General features: G+C 42.8%; 1 protein-coding gene across 2 annotated transcripts in view; it reads left to right on the top strand.

The window, feature by feature from the left end:
* Fkbp5 (FKBP prolyl isomerase 5) overlaps positions 1–20,164 on the top strand; it is an 80,028-nt gene that overhangs the window by 45,854 nt on the left and 14,010 nt on the right. For both annotated transcript variants that reach the window (XM_051187117.1, XM_051187116.1), the window contains exons 4-6: positions 3,435–3,577; positions 4,365–4,479; positions 16,265–16,421. In XM_051187117.1, the coding sequence (XP_051043074.1) occupies positions 3,435–3,577; positions 4,365–4,479; positions 16,265–16,421 (415 nt within the window). The remainder of the gene's footprint in view (positions 1–3,434; positions 3,578–4,364; positions 4,480–16,264; positions 16,422–20,164) is intronic.

Consider the following 20,164-nt stretch of genomic DNA (forward strand, 5'->3'; position numbering starts at 1 on the left):
GGCAGGCAGAGTTGGAATCAAGATTGTTTACTGGAACTTGATGCTAGTAAAAGATAATAGCAACATAAACATTACAAAAAAATGAAATACTGTAATTACTGAAGGTCATTTGTTCAGTCATGGAGAAATGTGCATTTATAATGTGAACTATGTTGAGAAGGCTACAGAGCCCAAAAATGAACCATCCCAGTTTTAAGAATAGGCATGTAAAAATTTAATACAGAAACAAGCATATAATTTAAAGGAAATTGACAATTCCCTTGGTTGCAAGGATTTCAGAGGTTTTAAAATTGTGTTCTCTGTCTTTGAGTATTCTCTTGGTTTTGCTTTTCAGAAATCAGGTCTGGGAAGTAGTGTGGTGGTGCACACCCGTAATTCCTGCACTGGAGAGGTGGGAGCAGGATGATGAGGAGTTCAGGGCTATCCTTGGTAACTAAGGTTGGAGGTCAGCCTTGGGCACATGAGAACCTGTCTCGATAATGACAACCCTAACAATGCAACTGTCTTTCTGTAGCAACACTTTCTGCATTGCAGATTCCTAGAAGGGAGAAGGGAAGAATGGACTTTTATACTGTTAGTCCCTAGCAGACCCCTTGTGTTTTAATTGATCAGATGTCTTAAGGAAATACTTAATAGTACACCCATCAATATACAGGAGTTTTAGATTGACAGTTCTCTGATAATTCAAGACAATAGTTTTAAAAATTCAATTCCTGGTTGGCGATGGTGGCGCATGCCTTTAATCCCAGCACTCTGAAGGCAGAGGCTGGAGGATCTCTGTGAGTTTGAGGCCAGCCTAATCTACAGAGCTAGTTCCAGGACAGCTAGGGCTGTTACACAGAGAAATCCTGCCTCCAAACACACACACACACACACACACACACACACTTACACACACACATACAAGCAAATTCGCTTCCTGGGGTCTGGAGAGATGGCTCAGTGTGAAAGGTATTCATCTTCAGATTATTAGTGTTATAGTTATTTGTTTTGTTGTCGTTCTAAAGGTGTCGGTGTGTGAACTGAAACCACAGTGTTTGAAGACTGTTAGTGACAGGAAAGCAACTTTAGCACCAAGCTTTCAATCTCTTCTAGTGATTCCAGGCCATTCTCAGAACATGACAGATACCCTGGTATAGCCACTTTATAAAGGCACATGGGTAATAATTGTTATTAAGATTGAACGCCACCCAGGAATTTACACTCTAGATATACTTCATAAAGTAGCTAAACATACATCTTCATTACAAAACTGTAGGAGATGGCAGTACTATATAGCCATTAAGGATGAGGTAGGAGCTGGGTGGTGGCCCACACTTTTAGTCCCAGCACTTGGGAGGCAGAGACAGGCAGGTTTTTGAGTTTGAGGCCAGCCTGGTCTGCAGAACTTCTTCTTGTACAGCCAGGACTACGAAGAGAAATCATGTCTCAAATACGTACATACATACATACACGAGGACTTGTGAGATGGCACATGCCTCAGAGCCTGATGATCTGAGTTGGATCCCTAAGACCACATGGTGAAGGAAGAGCACCATTTTCCACCAGTTTTCCTGATTTTCATATGCACACACACAATAAGTAAAGTTGCACATTTAAAAACAATAACAAGTCTGACAAGGTGGTAAGATGGCTCAGTGGGTAAAAGCACTAGCCATGCAAACTTGATGACCTAAGTATGACCCCTGGCACCAAAAGGGAAAAGAAGATGGAAGGAGAAACCAACTCTACAGAGTTGTTGCCCTCTGACCTCCACATGTGTATTATGGCACAGGCACACATTGTACTCCATAGAATGAAACAGATAGGTGGTCATTTCTGTGATCTAGCACTTAGAGGCCGAAGCAAGAGGATTACAAGTTCGAGGCCATCCTGAGCTGTGTAAAAAGACCCCCGTCTCAAAAAGCCAAAAGAGAGGGGTTTGTTTGTGGTGGTGATTGTGAGGTAGAAGCTTGCCTTTATTGGATTGTACTATATGCCAGGCACTGTGCCATGCATTTGCAATACTATAAAACGCTACGTTCTGGGTGCTGTTATTTAAGTTTTTCAGGTCAGGAACAGACTAAACTTATACAAGTTTTCATAGATAGTAAAGCAGACCTGAGGTTAGGATTTAGTATTCTTAACACCTAAAATGCATATCCTCCTTCTAGTAATGAAGAAAGAAGATGAAGTTGTTAAATGGAAAGGGGTTCAGGATCTGTGGAGTTTTTGGTTTAGTAAGACAGGGTTTCTCTGTGTAGTCCTGGCTGTTCGAGGACTTACTCTGTAGACCAGGCTGGCCTCAAACTCAGAGATGTGCTTGTTTCTGCTTCCCAAGTGCTGGGACTAAAGGTGTGAGCCACCACCAAGCCTGGCTTCATTTATGTTTTTAACTTATTCAAGTGATAGTGCATCCTAGAATGACACAATAGCTCTACCTAACAGTGGCTTTTTCACACAGAAGGTATGGGTAGCCTCTAGCTTTCATTTTCTGTATATTTCTGTCATATCTTCAGTTTTTTGAGATAGGGTTTCTCTGTAGCTTTGGCTGTCCTGGAACTTGCTCTGAAGACCAGGCTGGCCTCAAACTCAGAGATCCACCTGGCATGTCATGTCTTAATAATGAGCATGTACTATATTAAATTATAACTAAGCAGAACTAATGTTCTGAAAAGTTACAAAAGTTAGAGTCTAAGCTGGAGTCCAGAATATCAAGTGATTTTTCTCTACTTGCTTTTATACATACAGGGTCCTCTTGATCTTAAAGTACTAGGTCCAGCTTTCTGTTGCTCCATTTGTCTGCACCTACTTTAAAGGCTTAAGTGTTTTTATTAATTTCTAAATTACAGGTGTGTGTGTGTGTGTGTGTGGTCAGAGGACAGTCTTACAGGAATCAGTTCCTTCCTCCTATCACTTGAGTCTCAGGGATCACAGTCAGGTCAGCAAGCTTGTCAAGTGCTTTACCAGCAAGACATCGCTGTAGCCCAAATATTTAATGTTTTGATGGATATAATCACACCCCAGTATGTTTTGTTGTTGCTTAAATTCTCTGTTGTTTCCCAGAGAGACTGCTTACAATGAGACATTATTTGTTTGTTTCTTTGTTATATACATTGATGTTCTGCCTGCAGGTATGTCAATAAAGTACTCTTAATCACTGAGCCATCTCTCTAGCCCTCAATGAGACATAGTTAATGATGCACATAAGAGCTATGAGTATTACCCATGGTGCACATGAATGTCATCCAGTGCCCTAGAGGCTGAGGCAATCCAGCAGAATTGGGAGTTCCAGGGTAGCCTGTGCTACATTGTAAGGCTGACTTATACTAACAGTGCACAGGTAGCCTGCTGCACTCCTACAGTTGAGCAGGAAACATCCAGATTTTATAGTTCTGATGATTTGACAGATTTTATTTCTGTTTGAAACAACATGTTTTCTTGCTTTTTCTTAGGGCAGGTTATCAAAGCCTGGGACATTGGGGTGTCTACCATGAAGAAAGGAGAGATCTGCCACTTACTGTGTAAACCAGAATATGCTTATGGCTCTGCTGGCAGCCTTCCGAAAATTCCCTCGAATGCAACTCTCTTTTTTGAGGCAAGTATGTGTGTTGTCGCCTTGCCGGCTTGTGCCGTGCTGCGCAGTGGGAGAGCAGCTGGGTTTGCTGCTGAGAACCCGCTCCAGCTTATTTATTTTGGAGCCTGGCTTCTTGAATTGTTTCCCACACACCCGGTGGATGTGCCTGTGCTTTCTTAGAAATGTGTCTCTGGCACAAAATGGGCATATCCAAACAAACAAAAGACAGACATTTAGAAATACAAGCTCTGGTCAGTAGGGGAAGTAAGACACATTCAAAACCGACAGGCCGGAAATGGTGGTGACCAGCATTAAAATGGTAAGCTGTGAAGGTTTACAACTGGTCCTCTAATCTTCATCAGGAACAGTAAGTGGTAGTACATTGTTTAGTCTGTGTTGAATTAATTACACTTCTTAGTAAAATTTGATTATTATCTAACAAGGTGAAAGTACATCTTTAGTCAGTTGAAGGCCAGATTTTAATTCTTGAATTTTAAGATGGAAACTTCATAAATCTGGGGTGGAAACTGGTAGCATTGGAGTCTGACAAAATTGTTCTGTGCCAGCACCTTGTAGCTCTGGCCTTTTGCCCAAAAGGCAGTTGTCCTAGTACTTCCTGTCTGTCTCTGCACTGCAGCCTCACAGGATGCAGTCCTAGACATTGTCATTACACAGGTCTGTTTCCGAGGGTTGCGGAGTGCAGTGTTAGCTTCCTCCGCTTTCCTCCATCTAAGCCATATGATGAAGATGGAGTTTAGAGTCTCATAAAATAACTGTGTTAAACTGGCTCTGGCCTTTTCTACTCTAGATTGAACTCCTTGATTTCAAAGGAGAGGACTTATTTGAAGACTCGGGCATTATCCGTAGAATCAAACGGAAAGGAGAGGGCTACTCCAACCCAAACGAAGGGGCTACAGTGGCGGGTAAGTCCTGCTGACAGGAGCCAGTCCTTTCATGGTGTGAGCAAAGTGCAGAGTCATCAGTAAATCTGGATGTCAGAGTAGACACATTGTGGGCTACAGACACGGCTCAGCACTTACAAAGAGCTTGCTGCTCTCTTGGAGGACTGTGCTTGGTTACCAGACCTACATCAAGTGACTCAACATTCACCCATAGCTCTAGTTCCAGAGTTCAGCACCCTCTTCTGATCTTCATGGTGCATGCACACATAATATTTAAAATTTTAAAGTAAATGCATTGAATATATATCTCAAAAACAGTTTCAGATTCAGCATTCATTTAATAACTTCATTTGTTAAATACTCATTTAAAGTGTGTTCCAGGCATCTGGCAACATCTGTAAACTCAAATATACAATAATCCTGTCTACAAAAGAATTCTCAGTCCCTAGATCCCTGGAAGGCATTTCTTTCTGTCTTTCTCACAGTAACCTGAGGAGGTGAGATTTATTATCCCCAAGTGAGGAAAATTAGTTCAGTGATGTCATATAAATGGCCCAAAATTGCAGAGCTACTGAGCAGAACAGTGGAGAGTTGAACAGCTGCATTCATTCTCTATGGGGTGGCCTGGGACCAAGTACTGTTTTGCTAGTTGCCAAGTCACCCTGAAGCTATTTTCATGTATTCATCTGAAGACTGGGAGATGGAGTGAATCCCTCCCTGAGCATTCTGCATCTGGTTGCCTCCTTACTTACATCATTATTTGCCGACCTACCTGAGAACAAGGGCTTTGCTTCACCACTATTTTTTTTTTTTAGTGTCTGCTGTATGTCTGACACACACTGGGCAGTCCACAAAAGCGTTCTGCACTGTATAGTTCCTGAGCTGAAAAGGAAGTTGGGAGAAAGATGTGCATCCAGGAAAAACCAAGTCATTAAACAGGAACATTTATGAACATTTACCTAAAACAACTGGAATAATCGAGTGTTTTATTTTTAGCATGTACATATTATTTAGAACCATATTTCATTATATAAGTCTCATAGTTTAGTTTATTATTTTTCTTTCTTTTTTGTTTTTCAAGACAGGGTTTCTCTGTGTAGCCCTGGCTGTCCTGAAATCCACTCTGTAGACCAGGCTAGCCTTGAACTCAAGATATTCCTGCCTCTGCCTCCTAAGTGCTAGGATTAAAGCTGTGTGCCACCACACCCAGCTTCATAATGTACTTTTAACTGGGGGTTTTGGACAACTAAATTAAAAGAAAGAGCTGTCCCCAATTATATCACTACAAAACTATACCACTTGTAGAAGTGGCCTTAGAGCAGGTGAGACAACCTTTATTTGGATAGTTATTCAGTGGAAATCATATTTTTAACTTTGATTGGGAAAAAAAAATTAGACTTAGAGAAAAGTTGCAAACTGTTCCAGACTGTTTTTCTCCTGGTATTGAGATCTTATGCACCCACGGGGCATTTGTCAATACCAACCCATTACCACACTAATTCATTTTCTAGTCCATTATCAAATTCAGAATCTGGACCTGCACTTAGCTTTCATGGCTTTATTCCCTTGCAATAAATTAGTCTTCCATCTTCTTTTCTTAGGACCCTGACATTTGGAACACATTTACCATTTGGTAGGATATCCTCCAGTTTAGGTGTATAATCAATAGATTGAGGTTTTGGAAAAAAACTGGGAGAAGCTGAGCCCTTTTTGTTCATCATCATCATCATCAAGAGGCACATGGTGTCTTCGTTCCTGGTGGTCACTGGGCTAGGGTAGCCTCTCCCAGGCTTCTCTGTGGTGGTACCCTTTGTAAGCGCTGTCTCTTGTTAACTCCTCCCTTTGCACCTTGTTCACACTAGTGAGTTTGCATACAGCACTTACACTGTAGTATTTGACTTATGATAGTTTGTTTCCATTTCAGGTTTATTAGTTGGAATTCACTGTAAGGAAAGTCTGCCCCTTCTCCATGTCTATCTATGGCTGTTTACTTTTGTCAGGGATGTTGCTTCCTCCTGTGAGTGTTTTCATGGTTCAGATTGTCCCAGGTTTGGTGCTGGGAAGGTCTTCCAGCCAGCCTTTCTCACCACACTGCTGTGTTTTTTTTTGTTTTTTTTTGTTTTTTTTTTTTTTTTTTTGCCATTTGTGAAGAAGAGTGTTAACCTTTTGTTTTGTCTTCCTCACTTTATTCTACGCTCACTTTAAGAACCTGCTGCCCCAGTCCTGGAATCAACCTTTTTTCCATGGAGCACTGTTCCCTTTCATTGGAAATAGTATTTAGAAGCTGAGTCAGGTGCTCAGGTGTGTTTGTGTGGGTACGCTTCATGCTCCTAGAGCATCTTAGCAGATGGAGCTAGGAATACTCAAACTTCCCAGTGGATTTCTGTAGCAATCTCGGATGTATTAAAACCGTGGGTGCAGGGTTTAGCAGTTAACAGCTCTGGCTGCTTTTCCAGAGGTTCCAGGTTTAATTCCCAGCATGCACATGGAGGCTTACACCTGTCTGTAACTCCAGTCCCAGGGGATCTCAAGCCCTTTCTGGCCTCTGAAGGCAACCGGCACACAGACATACATGCAGGCAAAACACCCATATATGTAACACATTCTTAAAGATGGTGAGTACATACAGTTACACGGTTCCATTCAGCACCACAGGTTTGTTCTTCCTTTGCTTGTCTGGAACTTTTTTCAGCATAGTTATAGTATGTTGACATATGCAGTCCCAGAATATACATCAAATCACTCCTGAACTATCACACATTATGATAATAACTAATAGTTTCTGTGTACAGTGGGGCTGTCAGACATAAGCTTTGGAGGTCATGGATTGAATAGAGTGGTGTAGTCAGACATAAGGTACACACAGGCTTTGGAAGTCAAAGACCGACCTTTTTGTTTGTTTGTTTGTTTTTATTTTTGTTTTTCAAGACAGGGATTCTCTGTATTGCTTTGGAGCCTGTTCTGGAACTAGCTCTGTAGACCAGGCTGGCCTCGAACTCACAGAGATGCTCCTGTCTCTGCCTCCGCAGTGCCCGGCCACCAGACCGAACTTTTGAGTCTTGGAGTTGGCTTCTTATTTTATGTGTCAGATATCTTTAACAGCCTTGAGTATCCAGTTTTTTTCGTGTGTTAAATGGGGCTTTTTTTCTCCTGTTTGAGTTGTTGTGACAGTTATGACAAAGGGGTGGGGATAGGTGTTTGCCCTGTGTAATGAACTTTTCTTACCCTCTGTACTGTAGGTACAGAACTTGTTTACTTCTTTTAACCGGACTTACGGAAAGGAACCCTTTACTCCCTTCATTTCCTACACCTAGTCCTTGGTTAGTTTGTCTCCAAAAACATAATTTTTATCTTCTTAATAGTTTTAGGTTTTGCTTTTGAGGAGTATATGGACTGGATGGAAGGGTTTTAAATTGTAACTTCTGTGCTTCTTTTTAGGTTTGGGGAATTTATTTTTTTCTCAGAACCTGCTTTTTACTCTTACCAAAATTCTCATTTTTATAAATCAGTCATTGGTTCTGTTTTTCTGTGCCTTTTCTTACCAAGTAAAATCACTGTCTTGTCACTTCATTCATGTGTCCTTTTTCCAATTATAAAGAAAAGTCACTGTGTTCTGAGTGCTCTGGTCGTCGTGACTGTGATAACTGGCACTTTAGTCATCACGTGATGCCAGTGTGGCCACACTGCCCCTTCTAAGTGCCTTGTCGTGCTCTTAGAAGAATCAGTTGTACTTAAGTAGGGCTTTAAGGCACTCCCATCTCTCTACCCGGATGCCCTCTCTGTGGGGTTTCCGGTTGTTAGTGTTGGTGATTAGAGTGCTGGCTGTGTGGGGCTCCCTCTTTCCCCTTGCTTTCAGCTGCAGTGGGATGCATGTGCAGACGGGGGACAGTGTTTGCGAGTGTGCAGTTCCCACTGTAACCTCCAGGTTGCTGCTATGGGACACTTTCCTTTCCCTTCACCTCCTAACCCAATAAAATGATAAGTGGAAGAGTGAGAGAGTTACTTTTAAAAATAGAAGCTCCTGGTAGCACATACCTTAAACCCAATAGGAGGATCCTATGGGTTGGAGGTCAGCCTGCTCTACAGGTGAGTTCCTGGATAGCCAGAGCTACAGAGTGAGAACCTGTCCCAAAAATTGAAAGAAAAAGAAAAAAGGAAGTGGGGGGAATCAGAAATTTGAGTTTATGAAATATATAAGTTGCCAGGTGTTGTGACACATGCCTTTAATCCCAGCACTGGGGAGGCAGAGAAAGGTAGAGGCAATCGGTTCTCTATGAATTTGAGGTCAGCCTGATCTACATAGTGAGTTCAAGGACAGGCAGGCTACACAGTGAAACGCTGCCAATAAATAAATAAATAAATACAGCAACAAAATGAAATATATAAAGTAGATGGATTTAGACTGATGGAAACTGGATTCTATAAATCCAACCCAAAGCAGGTGTTGAGAAGACTTCTGTAGAGGTACATACTGTTCTTCTCAACAAGCTTGGGCAGAACTCCAAGCTCCCGATCAGCTGGTGCAAGGAGCCAAAACAGGCTATGGGGCAATCATCAGGAGTGCTATAAAACAACGAGGGACAGCTGCACCAGCAGCCTCTATTGTAGTAACTCAGCCTTGGCTGAAGGAAGATTATCTCCATGCCCAAGCCTCCAACCCATCAAATAAAAATTTCAAAGAGACTGACAGAGGCAAATATTGTTTTAAACTCCCAGGTGACTCTAGTTTGCAGCCAAGGACTGAAAACTAGCTGCCTGGGGATCCGGTGTTATCACTTCTGCTCAGAAGCTAAGGCCTGGCTCCAGACCGCAGCAAGGGACAAACCACAGGAGACTCCAGGTGCTAGACTTGGACTGCAGAACAGGAATATAAGGAAGGTGTCCCTGAACTTCTGAAACGTGCTGGGCATGGCAGCTCTCCACATCAGTGAACAATGCTGGAGGGCTCGGTCTCTTTCCATACAGCAGTAGTAAGATGGGGCATCCCCAGCCTTGTGTCTATAGCTGCTTAAGAAATTTTCACCTGTGTTCCTCATAGTCACCCTTTTTGGGAAAAGGCTGTCATGTTGCTTCCTTTGAATAATAATGCAGGTAGCTTCAGTCATTTAGTCCTCTGACTCTGGGTTACATGTGCTGACAGCAGGGATTGCCTACTGACACAGAGATCTGCCTGCCTCTGCCTCCTGAGTGCTGGCTTTAAAGGTGTGCACCACCACTCTCCGGCCTGAATTCTTTAAAAATGTAATAAAATATGCTAGAAAGGTATCACATACAACTTATGACTCAGGAAACACAAATCCTGCTGTTATCCAGCAGGCTGGGAGCTCAATACCCAGTACCCATGTTGGATGAATCATAACCATCTGTAACTCCAGCTGCAGGGTCTAATACCCTGTTCTGGTCTTCATGAGCATCTGTAGGCATGTACGCACGTGCACAAGTACCACATACTACACATCACATACACTTGTTTTTTTAAGCTGTCTGGGGTGATAGAACACAGGGAGACAGACCCTTGGAGCTCTTTAGACATCCAGTCTAGCCAAGTCAATAAATTTCAGGTTCTGTGGGAGACCTTATTTTTTTAAAATAAGGTAGAGCACATGCCTTTAATGGTGGCATTTAAGAGGCAGCCAGACGGTGGTGCATGCCTTTAATTCCAGTACTCAGGAGGCAGAGGCAGGTGGATTTCTGTGAGTTTGAGGCCAGCCTGGTCTTTAGAATGAGTTCCAGGACAGGCTCCAAAGCTACACAAAGGAACCCTGTCTCAAAAAAGGAAAAAAACAAAAGAGGCAGAGATAGATGGATCTCTGTGAGTTTGAGGTCAGCCTGATCTACAGAATGAGTTCCAGGACAGTCAGGGCTATACAGTGCAACTCTGTCTCAAAAACAAAAGCAAAAAAGATGGAAAACACTCTACACCAACCTCTGGGGCCTTCAGTGGCATGAATAATGAATAAGCAAATGTATGTGTGCGTGCATGAACAAATGAATGAATGAAGAATATCGGTTAAAGGCACCAGGACTCATAATGTCGAAATGTCAAGATCAAACTATTTGTTCCTTGTAAATGAAGCAGCAAAAACATACCAGAAAATGAAAATAGAGAGAATGTTTCATGTATGCTTGTGTTGAGGTCTGAGAGAATTGAGTGTTCTAGTTCTGTCGTTAACATGCTTTCCCAGTATTTAGTAATGTCCAGCAAATGACCACAGAAAGAAATCACAGGTTCTTGAAGCCATTTCATTACATTCTCACAAAATAGATCAGTGTATTCTTAGTCTAAAAGTTTGTATTTTTCCTTACATTTTAAATTTATATTGATCCTTCCTCTAGAAATATCTTCAGGATTTTGAGTGAAATCATAATATTATTTAAAAAGAAAAAGAACAAACCACCCATGCATCATTCATTTTAGGATAGTGATACAAAACAAAAGCTCTGGGTCAGTGATGGATTTGAGAGCCTCCTGGAGCTTATTAAGATCAGAGTACTGACTAATAGATTCAGAAAGGAAAATTCCTATAAGTTAGTGAAAATACCCAGCTTTTCCTTAAAAGTCCTATTTTCAGATTAGTCACTAAGTAAATACTTACTTTGGGGTCCTGAACTATGTGCTAAATGTTGTGGTGTACAGAGCAGAGTGCATCTCTGGCCCTTGTACTTGAGTCATCAGGTGCATTCTTACATGGAATGTTAGGTGGTGTACTGCTAATATGCACGAATAACCTCATCTCATTCCCTGAGTTCATTTTCATATCCACGCTTAATATAGTGTTTGCTTATGGTAAACACCCTGATGTGTGAAGGAATATCAGTCAAATGCTTTAATTTAGCGCTTAACTTTTTTTTGTCTGCTTTGTTTTCTTTTACATTTTTTTTAAATGTTTGTTTTATGCATGTGTGTGTTTTGTCTGCATGTCTGTACCACATGCATAGCTGATGCCTGAAAAGGTCAGAAATAGGCATCATATCCCATAGAACTGGAATTATGGATATTTGTGAGCCACTATGTGGGTGCTGGGAACTGAAACCAGGTCCTTTGCAAGAGCAACAAGTGCATCTAATAGCTGAGACGTCTTTCTAGCCCCTTTGTTTTTTGTAGAGACAAGATCTCATGTCACTAAGTCTGGTACTCTTGCCTCTCTGTCTCTTGAGTGGTGATAAAATTTCCCTAAAATTGTATTTGCCACTGTGTGCACTCTACATACGTAGTTATTATTTTGTGCAGTGTGGAGTATTATACCCGGTGTTTTGTGAGTAGGCACTTCACTATTAATTACATCACCAGGCTCCTGAGTACTTAACTTTTTAAATTTAATTTCCTTTTGGTGGTGATGGTTCTTTACTTGAGACCAGGTCTCTCTGGGTAGCTGATTGCCCTCCAACTATTGTGTATCCCCATCTGGTCTCAAACTGGCAGTGATCTCTTGTTTCTGCTTCCCAAATGCCACTACACTTGGCTTTTGAGTGCCTGGTTTACTCTATAGTTACAAGTTAGCCAGTGTCACCTTCCATGGCTGAAGAAACTGGGGGTCCCGTAGCCAGGGTTGTTAGGTGGCAGACTGGAACTGATTAGTATCAATGCCTGGCTCACATTCTACACTGTTGTGAAGGGGAGAGTAGTAAGATTACAAATGTTTGCCATCCCAGTAGTCATTCAAGCTCCATGCATGCCCGGTGCGAGTGTCTGTCTCACAGTAATCCTTCTCCTGGATTAGAGCAGACTGGTTCAGAGCAGACAGGGAAGCAATATGGGGGGAACCTGACCATCAAGCCTGATAGGAACAATGTCCTATACCTCAGTGCGTTTAGGAAGTCATCTCTGCTTGCCTTCTTGGGCCTTAATAACATCCACTCTCTTGGAAACCCTGTTCTGTCAGGAAATGGACCCAGAAAAGTGCTTTCCACATAAGTTAGGCAGCAGAGCCTTGCCGAGTGGGAATGACCTGTCAGAACCTGGTTCTCACTAGCCAGATGACTGGTCTTTCGCAGTAGTAATGCCATTACAGCATTCTGTCAGATCCAATGGCCCAGTCATTGTTTTGGGAAGGAGTGCAGAGCTATCAGACACCAGCTACTATAATTAGAAAAGGGAAAGCAGACGCTCACCAAGCTAACGTCTTAGGCTATGGCGTTAAACAGCACTTTTTTAAAGTTAAGCAGCAGCCTCCTCGGTTTTGCTTCCTGAAATACAAGCTGTATGGTTAGGGGTTTTTTGCATTCCAGTTTTTGTTACTGCTGTGTGCTCTTCTTCCCCCCCCCTCCCCCAATTTTAATCAGAGAACAAATTGCTGTCAGCACATTGAGTTCATGTGCCAGCCACATTCAGAACAGGGTGTTCTGTGCTCTTCAAAACAAAATTGCTCCAGGGCAGTCAGAGAACAATAAGTCAGAGCTCCAGTGGAAATGGTGTTTTGCAGCGACCCGGCTCACTTGATGTGGTTACATTCTGGATTGCGCAGCTAAACTTGGGTAATTCAGTTTGGTTTGACTTTGTGGGGTTTGTTGGAGCACCCCCTTCCAGGTTACATAGATTTTCAGTCAAGAGAAAATATTGTCTCTTTTTAACTTGCTTACTTCTCTTTACCAAAAAAGCCCTAAGTAGAAGCATCCTGTATGTTCTTCTGTTCACTTTGAGCACGTCATAGATCATTTACTTCCTGTAAATCATGCTGGATGAGATTAGCAACAGACCTCCTGAGCCCTAGAGGCTGAGCTCCCGAGTGAGTCATGATGGCTTTTATTAAATATTTATTAAGTGAGTATTTGTACTATGGAATACAAAGTCAAAAGCACCCACAGGTCTTCCAGAGCCTGAGCACAGGAAATAGGCTACATGGAAACTGGGTACCTCAAAGTGAGTTCTTATTGTGTAGCAGTAGCCTTCTCAGAGCCCAGATGGTGGCTTCTTGTCAAGTCCTTGTAGGACTTGTCAGAGCAGTGTTCAGAGCCAGCTAGTCCAGCCAGTGAGGACCCTTCTTATAGATGGAGAATCGTGGGCTGTGTTCACCCTGCTTTGAGCCTTCCTTTTTCTCTGTCATGTGATGAGGTGGGAGTGCATAAATGTGGGAAGGACTTGTGTGTGGGAATGTCACTGAAGATGTTTAGTTACATTTTTATTTATTTATTATTATGTGTGTGGGTGTTCAGGTAGAGAGGAGAGGACAACTTGTGGGAATTGGTTCTCTTCTACCTCCTGAGGCCCAGGTAATGAGCCTGGTTCATCAGGTGGAGCCCTTTCCCTGCTGAGCTACTTTGTGCTAGGTGCTGGCTCTTCCAGAGACACCTATGTTGGACATCTCAGAATTGCCTATAACTCCAGCTTAGGGGATCTCATGCCTCCTTCTGGCCCCTGTGGCTACCTGTACACATATAGCTTATACTCAAACACACACATGCATACATTAATAAAATCTCTTCTTTCCTTTTTTAGGTGTGTGTGTGTGTGTGTGTGTGTGTGTGTGCGCGCGCGCGCATGCGCGCGCGCATACTTACATACCATATGCATGCAGTGCCCACAGAGGCCAAAAGAGGGCTTTGGATCCCCAGGAACTAGAGTAGAGATAGTTATGAGCTTCCCTGTGGTGCTAGGAATTGAACCCAGGGCTCTTCAGCACTGAGCCCATCTCTCCAGCCTCAGCATTTGCTTTCTTAACTCTGCCTTTGTTACGGTTTTACTTTCTGCTTTTTTTACTTGTTTCCTGTGTTCTTCTTTCCTGCACACTGAAAGGGAACTTCTGAAACTATGTAGTAATTTCAAACACATTACATGATTGCAAAGAATGTCTAGGGAACTGATGGATAAGCATGGACCCTTTGCAGAATCTGTCTCTGGACTTCCTGTTTTGAAAACACATTCAGAGTTGATCGACCAAAAGCCATAACAAATGTACTGATAGCTTCCTCCGAGCTAAAGACACTACACTTTGGAGGAAGGCAATCATCTAACAATAAACTTCAGAATTCCCGCCACCCCCAAATCTGTCAAGTTGTGAGTGACTGGGATGATAAATCTCAATACTAGAGATGCGGTTACCTCGTGCATGGCAAGAACTCCCATACTCAGCAGATCTCTTGTGAGAAGGATCATCCCTTGGTTTAAATTCTGTTTATTTATTGAGGTTCTGAGGGTTGAACCTCGGGCTTGTACTACTGGACAGGTACTCTATCCCCACAATCTGTCCCTATCCCTCCCTTTACTGTTTATTGTGATATAAGCCACAATGTATGATTCTATCAGCCTTTTGAGTAGCTAGGCTTAGATTAGATCCCTAACCTTCTAAAAACCCAGTTCCTTTAGAAACATCATCTTTTACTCCAGACAAAAACACCATAGGCCTCAACTATGCTCCTAAACCTCTGATACGCATATATTTTAAAAATAAAGTTAATTCTGTTTTTAAAATAGAAGTGGCTGCTGGCAGTACTCACCTCTGTCCAGCTAGATACATCTTACACTATACTCAACCTGTTTTTTTTTTTTTTTTTTTTTTTTTTTTTCCACGTTACCCATGCACGGGGGGGGGGGGGGGTCCTGCAAGTTAGCTATTATTTTGTCTAGAACATTCTAAAAGTGGTCATAATGTAGACATTATCATAGATATTAACAAATATGGAAAATAAAACAAGAGGCTTTATGCCATGTCCTGAGATCCAGGCTGTAGCCCTTGTTTTGAAGGAACTGATTCAGGATTTGGGTTGATAGCAGTGGGAGCAACCAGGATGGTGTTTGTCCTAAAGTTTATGTCATGACTCTGATGGCTGAGGCCCTGCTGTCTAGAGCGTGCTGCTCTTTACCCTCCAGGGTTCCTCTCACTTCTTAGGCCTAGGCTAATGGTGGTTGATCAAATGATTAACCACAGGAATTCACTTTAAAGCTAGCTTTTATCTGAAACAGAATCATAGACTTCCAGGGCTTTTAGGAGACTGTTGAGGTCAGATAGTAAAAGTAGTGGGGTAAGTTGGAAGATGATAATTGTCATAGGACATGGAGTTATGTGTGAGAGAGGGTGGGTTCTCAAGACTCTGTGAAGCAAGTTACTTACTTATTTACCCCATTCAGTTAAACAGCCTAAGAAGTTACTAGATTATCAAAGAGGAATTGTGGTGACTATTGTACTGTCTCACAAGCCATTCATTTTTCTTACTGAGTAAAAGACCTGTGTGAAAAGGCATGTGTAGCATTGGCATTAAAGGTATTGGCGCTGGGGTGTAACTCCATGGTTGATGTCTGCACAAGTACCTGGGTTCAGTCCTCATGTCATACAAAATAATTGGAACAAGATGTGGTACATGCCTATAACAATAGAATAATAAGGCACTTGGAATGCAGAGGCAGGAAAATAAGAGTTACAGGCTGGCCTGAACTACATAAAAAGAGAGTGCTCAAAGGGAAAAAAAAATCTAACATGAATGTATTATTGGAGAAATAACATTGAGACCTATGCATCATTATTTGTTCATTTATTTTGTCCAAGCATCTGAAACCAAGATACTGTTAGAAATGGTTAAGCCATTGTTGTATATACTCAAGACTAGATGTGTGGCATTCTAGTTGTGTGTTTAAATGAGCCAATATGTCTTGACCTTGTGACACAGGTAAGAAAACTAGTAAGTATTCATTTAACATAAAACAGAAAAATATTCTTGTTCTTAAACTTTCAGACTGGGTGGGCAAAGCTTCTAGAAGACGCTGTGTGTGTCTTGTGGACAGAGGGCAAGTGGTATTGCTGCACTGTTGGCCATTCACTTGACAGGTAGTGCTGAGGAGCAGCTTGTGACTGTCCTGTCTCCTCACCCTCAGTCCACCTGGAAGGCCGCTGTGGTGGAAGGGTGTTTGATTGCAGAGATGTGGTGTTCATTGTTGGTGAAGGAGAAGACCACGACATTCCAATTGGAATTGACAAAGCCCTGGAGAAAATGCAGAGGGAAGAGCAGTGTGTTTTATATCTTGGACCACGGTAAGAAACACCCATTTCAGTATACAGTGTAGCTATCTGAAGACCTACTCTCTCACTTAGTGTTTTTGTTATCACAGTGAAGTCGTTTCATTGAGTCAGGTGACAGTTGGGAAGTTTGGGGCCTCACGCCACTGTAGAAGTTTGTGAGCAGTTGGCTTGGCTTAAGTATGTCTAAGAACAGTCAAGCCTTGTTTTTGATTTGCTCCTATACCATGGTGCCACATCAGCAAAGATTGACTCGCCCTCTTTTCTGTCCTCTGGATTCAGCAGGAGGATGTTGAGAGTTGAAGTAGTGCATGATTTACTACCACTTGAATGCGTGCCACATTCTTATATGGAGTCCCTGAAGGAAGAAAAAAACCCAGCTTGTTCTTCCTGGATCTAAAGACAGCGGAGATGACTCATTTTTGCCTAAATTTTTCCCGTCATAAGGATAGCCATTAGCACTTCCAAGCTTAGAACTATCCGGCACTGACAGTCTCTTGTAAAAACATGTTTTGTATTATTTTTGGTCTAAAATTATACCATAAATTCAACTCTTCTATCTTGAGAAATGGAACCTGAGAGAATCCAGGGATGCCAGCATGCAATCTCATCTCCTTGGCCAGAGTGGCCTCACAGGCTGCACAGACTGCCATTGGCAGATCTGAGTTCTGAGACTCTTTGGCCTGCCCTCCTAACCTCTACAGGGGTCCAGTGGCAAATCGCCAATGCTTCTCTATAATCCTGTTTTTCAATAGCTTTAACCATGCCAACACTTCCTTGAAAGTTCTTCCAGAATGCTGCCTCCTGATTCTAAAGCCGCTATGAGACCCCTTTATCTGCTGCCTTTGTCTCAGCCGTGCTCTCCCACTGTTGTAGCCCTCCCTCAGTAGTTGAGTCTGCAGTGTGCTGTAGTTCACTCTACTTCTACTTTTAGACTGAAAGCTTTTTCCCCTTACAGAGCAGCTTCTTCATAACCTACAGTCTCGCTTTCTCTCTCTCTCTTCTTCTCTCCCTCCCCCCCCCCTTTGAGATATCTTCTAACTTTGTAGCTCTGGCTGCCCCAAAACTTAACTGTGTAGACCAGGCTGGCCTCAAACTCTGCCTGCCTCTGGCTCCCAAGTACTGGGATTAAAGTTCAATAATCACTTCTAAATTTGCACTAGCTTCACACACAGGTGGCATCTGTGTTTAGGGTATGCTCTCACAGTTGAGCCTGTAAGAATAAGTTCTGTAAAGTGTGCACATTCAGGGACACATGACCCAGATCTTTAAGTCTTAACCCAGCTGGTAAGATAGCAAAGCAAGTCAAGCTGCTTTCTGTTCATTAGTGTAGCTAGTTCTCACAGTGTTAGCCGTCATCAGTCATTCATGGTTGAACTCTGTCCTCTGCAGCCTACCAGTGGTGGCACCTAGGCAGGTCACCTGATTGCTCTGAGCCTTGCAAGCCTCCAGAGGTCTGAGTGGAATAATTAGGCAAAGCACTTAGCAAACCCATGCCCAGGGAAGCCCTCACTTGTTAGCTCTTATGCTTTTTGCAAGGGCTTTCATTCATTTTACCCTTAGATCACAAGAAAATAGAACTCTCTGTAGAGCACATGGTAGAGATTTCTGATCTTTTCAGGCTTAAAAACCTTCAAGTTCTCATGAGTTTTGGTGTATAAAGGTTTTTTTTTTTTCTCCTGCCCCCCTGGAGGCATATCTTTGGGGTATTTTGTTGGTATATCGAGTTCTATGAATTGTCTTGGCCTATTCAGATGAAATGCTGATCTAATTTGTACTCTGAGTAGGCTTCTGTATTTCACCTTCCTATACACACACATACACACACACACATTCTCTCTCTATCTCCCTTCCTTGACATCCATAGACTCCTTGACAGGGTGTTTTTATAAGAAATTAACAAAGCATCCAGTTTTCTCTCACTGGGACAGTGACTTTTCTATGCAGTGTTCTTTAAAATACTATGCAATGGTGACTGTTTCTTGGAGGCCTCCCCACTCCAGGAGTTTTTTCTCACTTTTCTAAAATTTGTTTGCTCTGCTCAGATAAGTAATTAAATGTTGTGACTGCTCCCTCTTTTGTATTTTAACCTTTTTCTCTTTCCTTTTTTACTTTGCACCTGTTCTCTAACAACCCCAAACAAACCCAGGCTATAGGAGTGCTCACTCTGATTATGAGCTAGCTGTGTGGGTCACAGCCTTACTTTCCTCAGGACAGTAGGGTCTGAACTTGGTCCTGGCTTTCCACTGTCTCTGTGACATCTCTCGAAGCACAGTCTCTGGCTTCAGCGTCTTTGGAAGGAGCAGCTGGTGAGAGTCCATTCAAGTGCTGCTGTGTACTGCAGGGCTGCTGACCCCTTTGTGTGTCTGCCCGAAAGGCAACTGTTGCTCTGGGCACTGACCCTGGACTTCATTCCTGGTGTCTCATCTTCCTGTCAGGTCCTACTTTGCCCAGCCTGAGCCAGTGTAAGTTGGGCATCTTCTGTACAACAGTTAGGCTAGCTGTCCGTGGAACAAACAGGTGTGCACCTGGGCTTCCAGAAACATGTATCAACTAGTCTTAACAGAATTATTGTTTTAACCAGGAGAGATGGTACAAATAATCATCTTTACTCTTCTCTAGTCCCACTGGTAATAGCCAGGCTGTGTCTCCTCCAAACCAGTCCCCATATTCCTCATACACCACCTGGCCCCGCCCCTTCCTGTTGTGGAAACTCCAGTGATGTTGGGGCTAGGTAATTCTTGGTTGTGGTAGAGGGGGATTATCCTGTGTCATGGGGATGTACAACGGTATTCCTGGACTCTCTATCTGGCAGCCAATAGCAACCCTACCCAGAAGATCTCCAGGCAATACTAAATGTCCCCTGACAAAGAAGGGTTAAAATTAGCACAGTTAAGTGCCACTGTTCCAAAGTGAATGCCAGTTCATCTGTTGCATTTGTCCCTACTTAGCAAAACTGTCAATCATAATATGCTTGCAGCAGCAGACTTAAGAAGTACCCACCTGATACCTGCCTGCCTCCTTTGCAGCAGGTGAGGGACAGCACTCTCTCTCTCTCTCTCTCTCCCTCCCTTCCCCCTCTCCCTCCCTCCCTCCCTCCAGGCAGGCACACAGAAAAACAGGCAGCATTTCCTAGAATTGGCCACTGGCAATTGCATCCTTTCCTTTATTGCTTTACTGAAGATGCCCTTTGCCTGGTGTTAGAGCTGCCACACCCAGTTCTTTGCAGGCCTAGTGTACCTCTGCTCCAGCTCATTTTCTTATTTTCTTGTGTAACAAGGGAGGTGAGTGAGTAAGCAGGTTTTCCTGGAAAAAAACGCAAACAAGGAATAGAAGTAGCATGTACAACTCAGTGTGTGCGCTCTCCCCCAGCCCCTTGACCCCCAAGAAGACTCCAGTGGAAGATTACTAGCTTTAGCCCAATCTTGATATCTTTCAAACCATGGCCTGCAAGTTTGGGCTGACTGAATTTTTTTATGCCATTTCATATTTCAAGAGTAGTTTTGCTCATGGCAAATAAAAATGGTGTTCCAGTGAACCCCTTGCTATTAGACTGAACATTACTCTAATTTTGTTGTTGTTGTCTGTTTGTTTGTTTTGTTTTTTGAGACAGTCTATTTATAGCCTTTGCTGTCCTGGAACTCACAGAGATCTGCCTGCCTCTGCCTCCCAAGTGCTGGGATTAAAGTCATGAGCCACCATGCCTGATTTAGGGTAGTGTTCTAGGTGATGGGAAACCCTAAAGCAGATAGAGTTCC

This window comes from Phodopus roborovskii, unplaced genomic scaffold (genome assembly GCF_943737965.1).
Source record: "Phodopus roborovskii unplaced genomic scaffold, PHOROB, whole genome shotgun sequence".
Classification (NCBI taxonomy): Eukaryota; Metazoa; Chordata; class Mammalia; order Rodentia; family Cricetidae; genus Phodopus; species Phodopus roborovskii.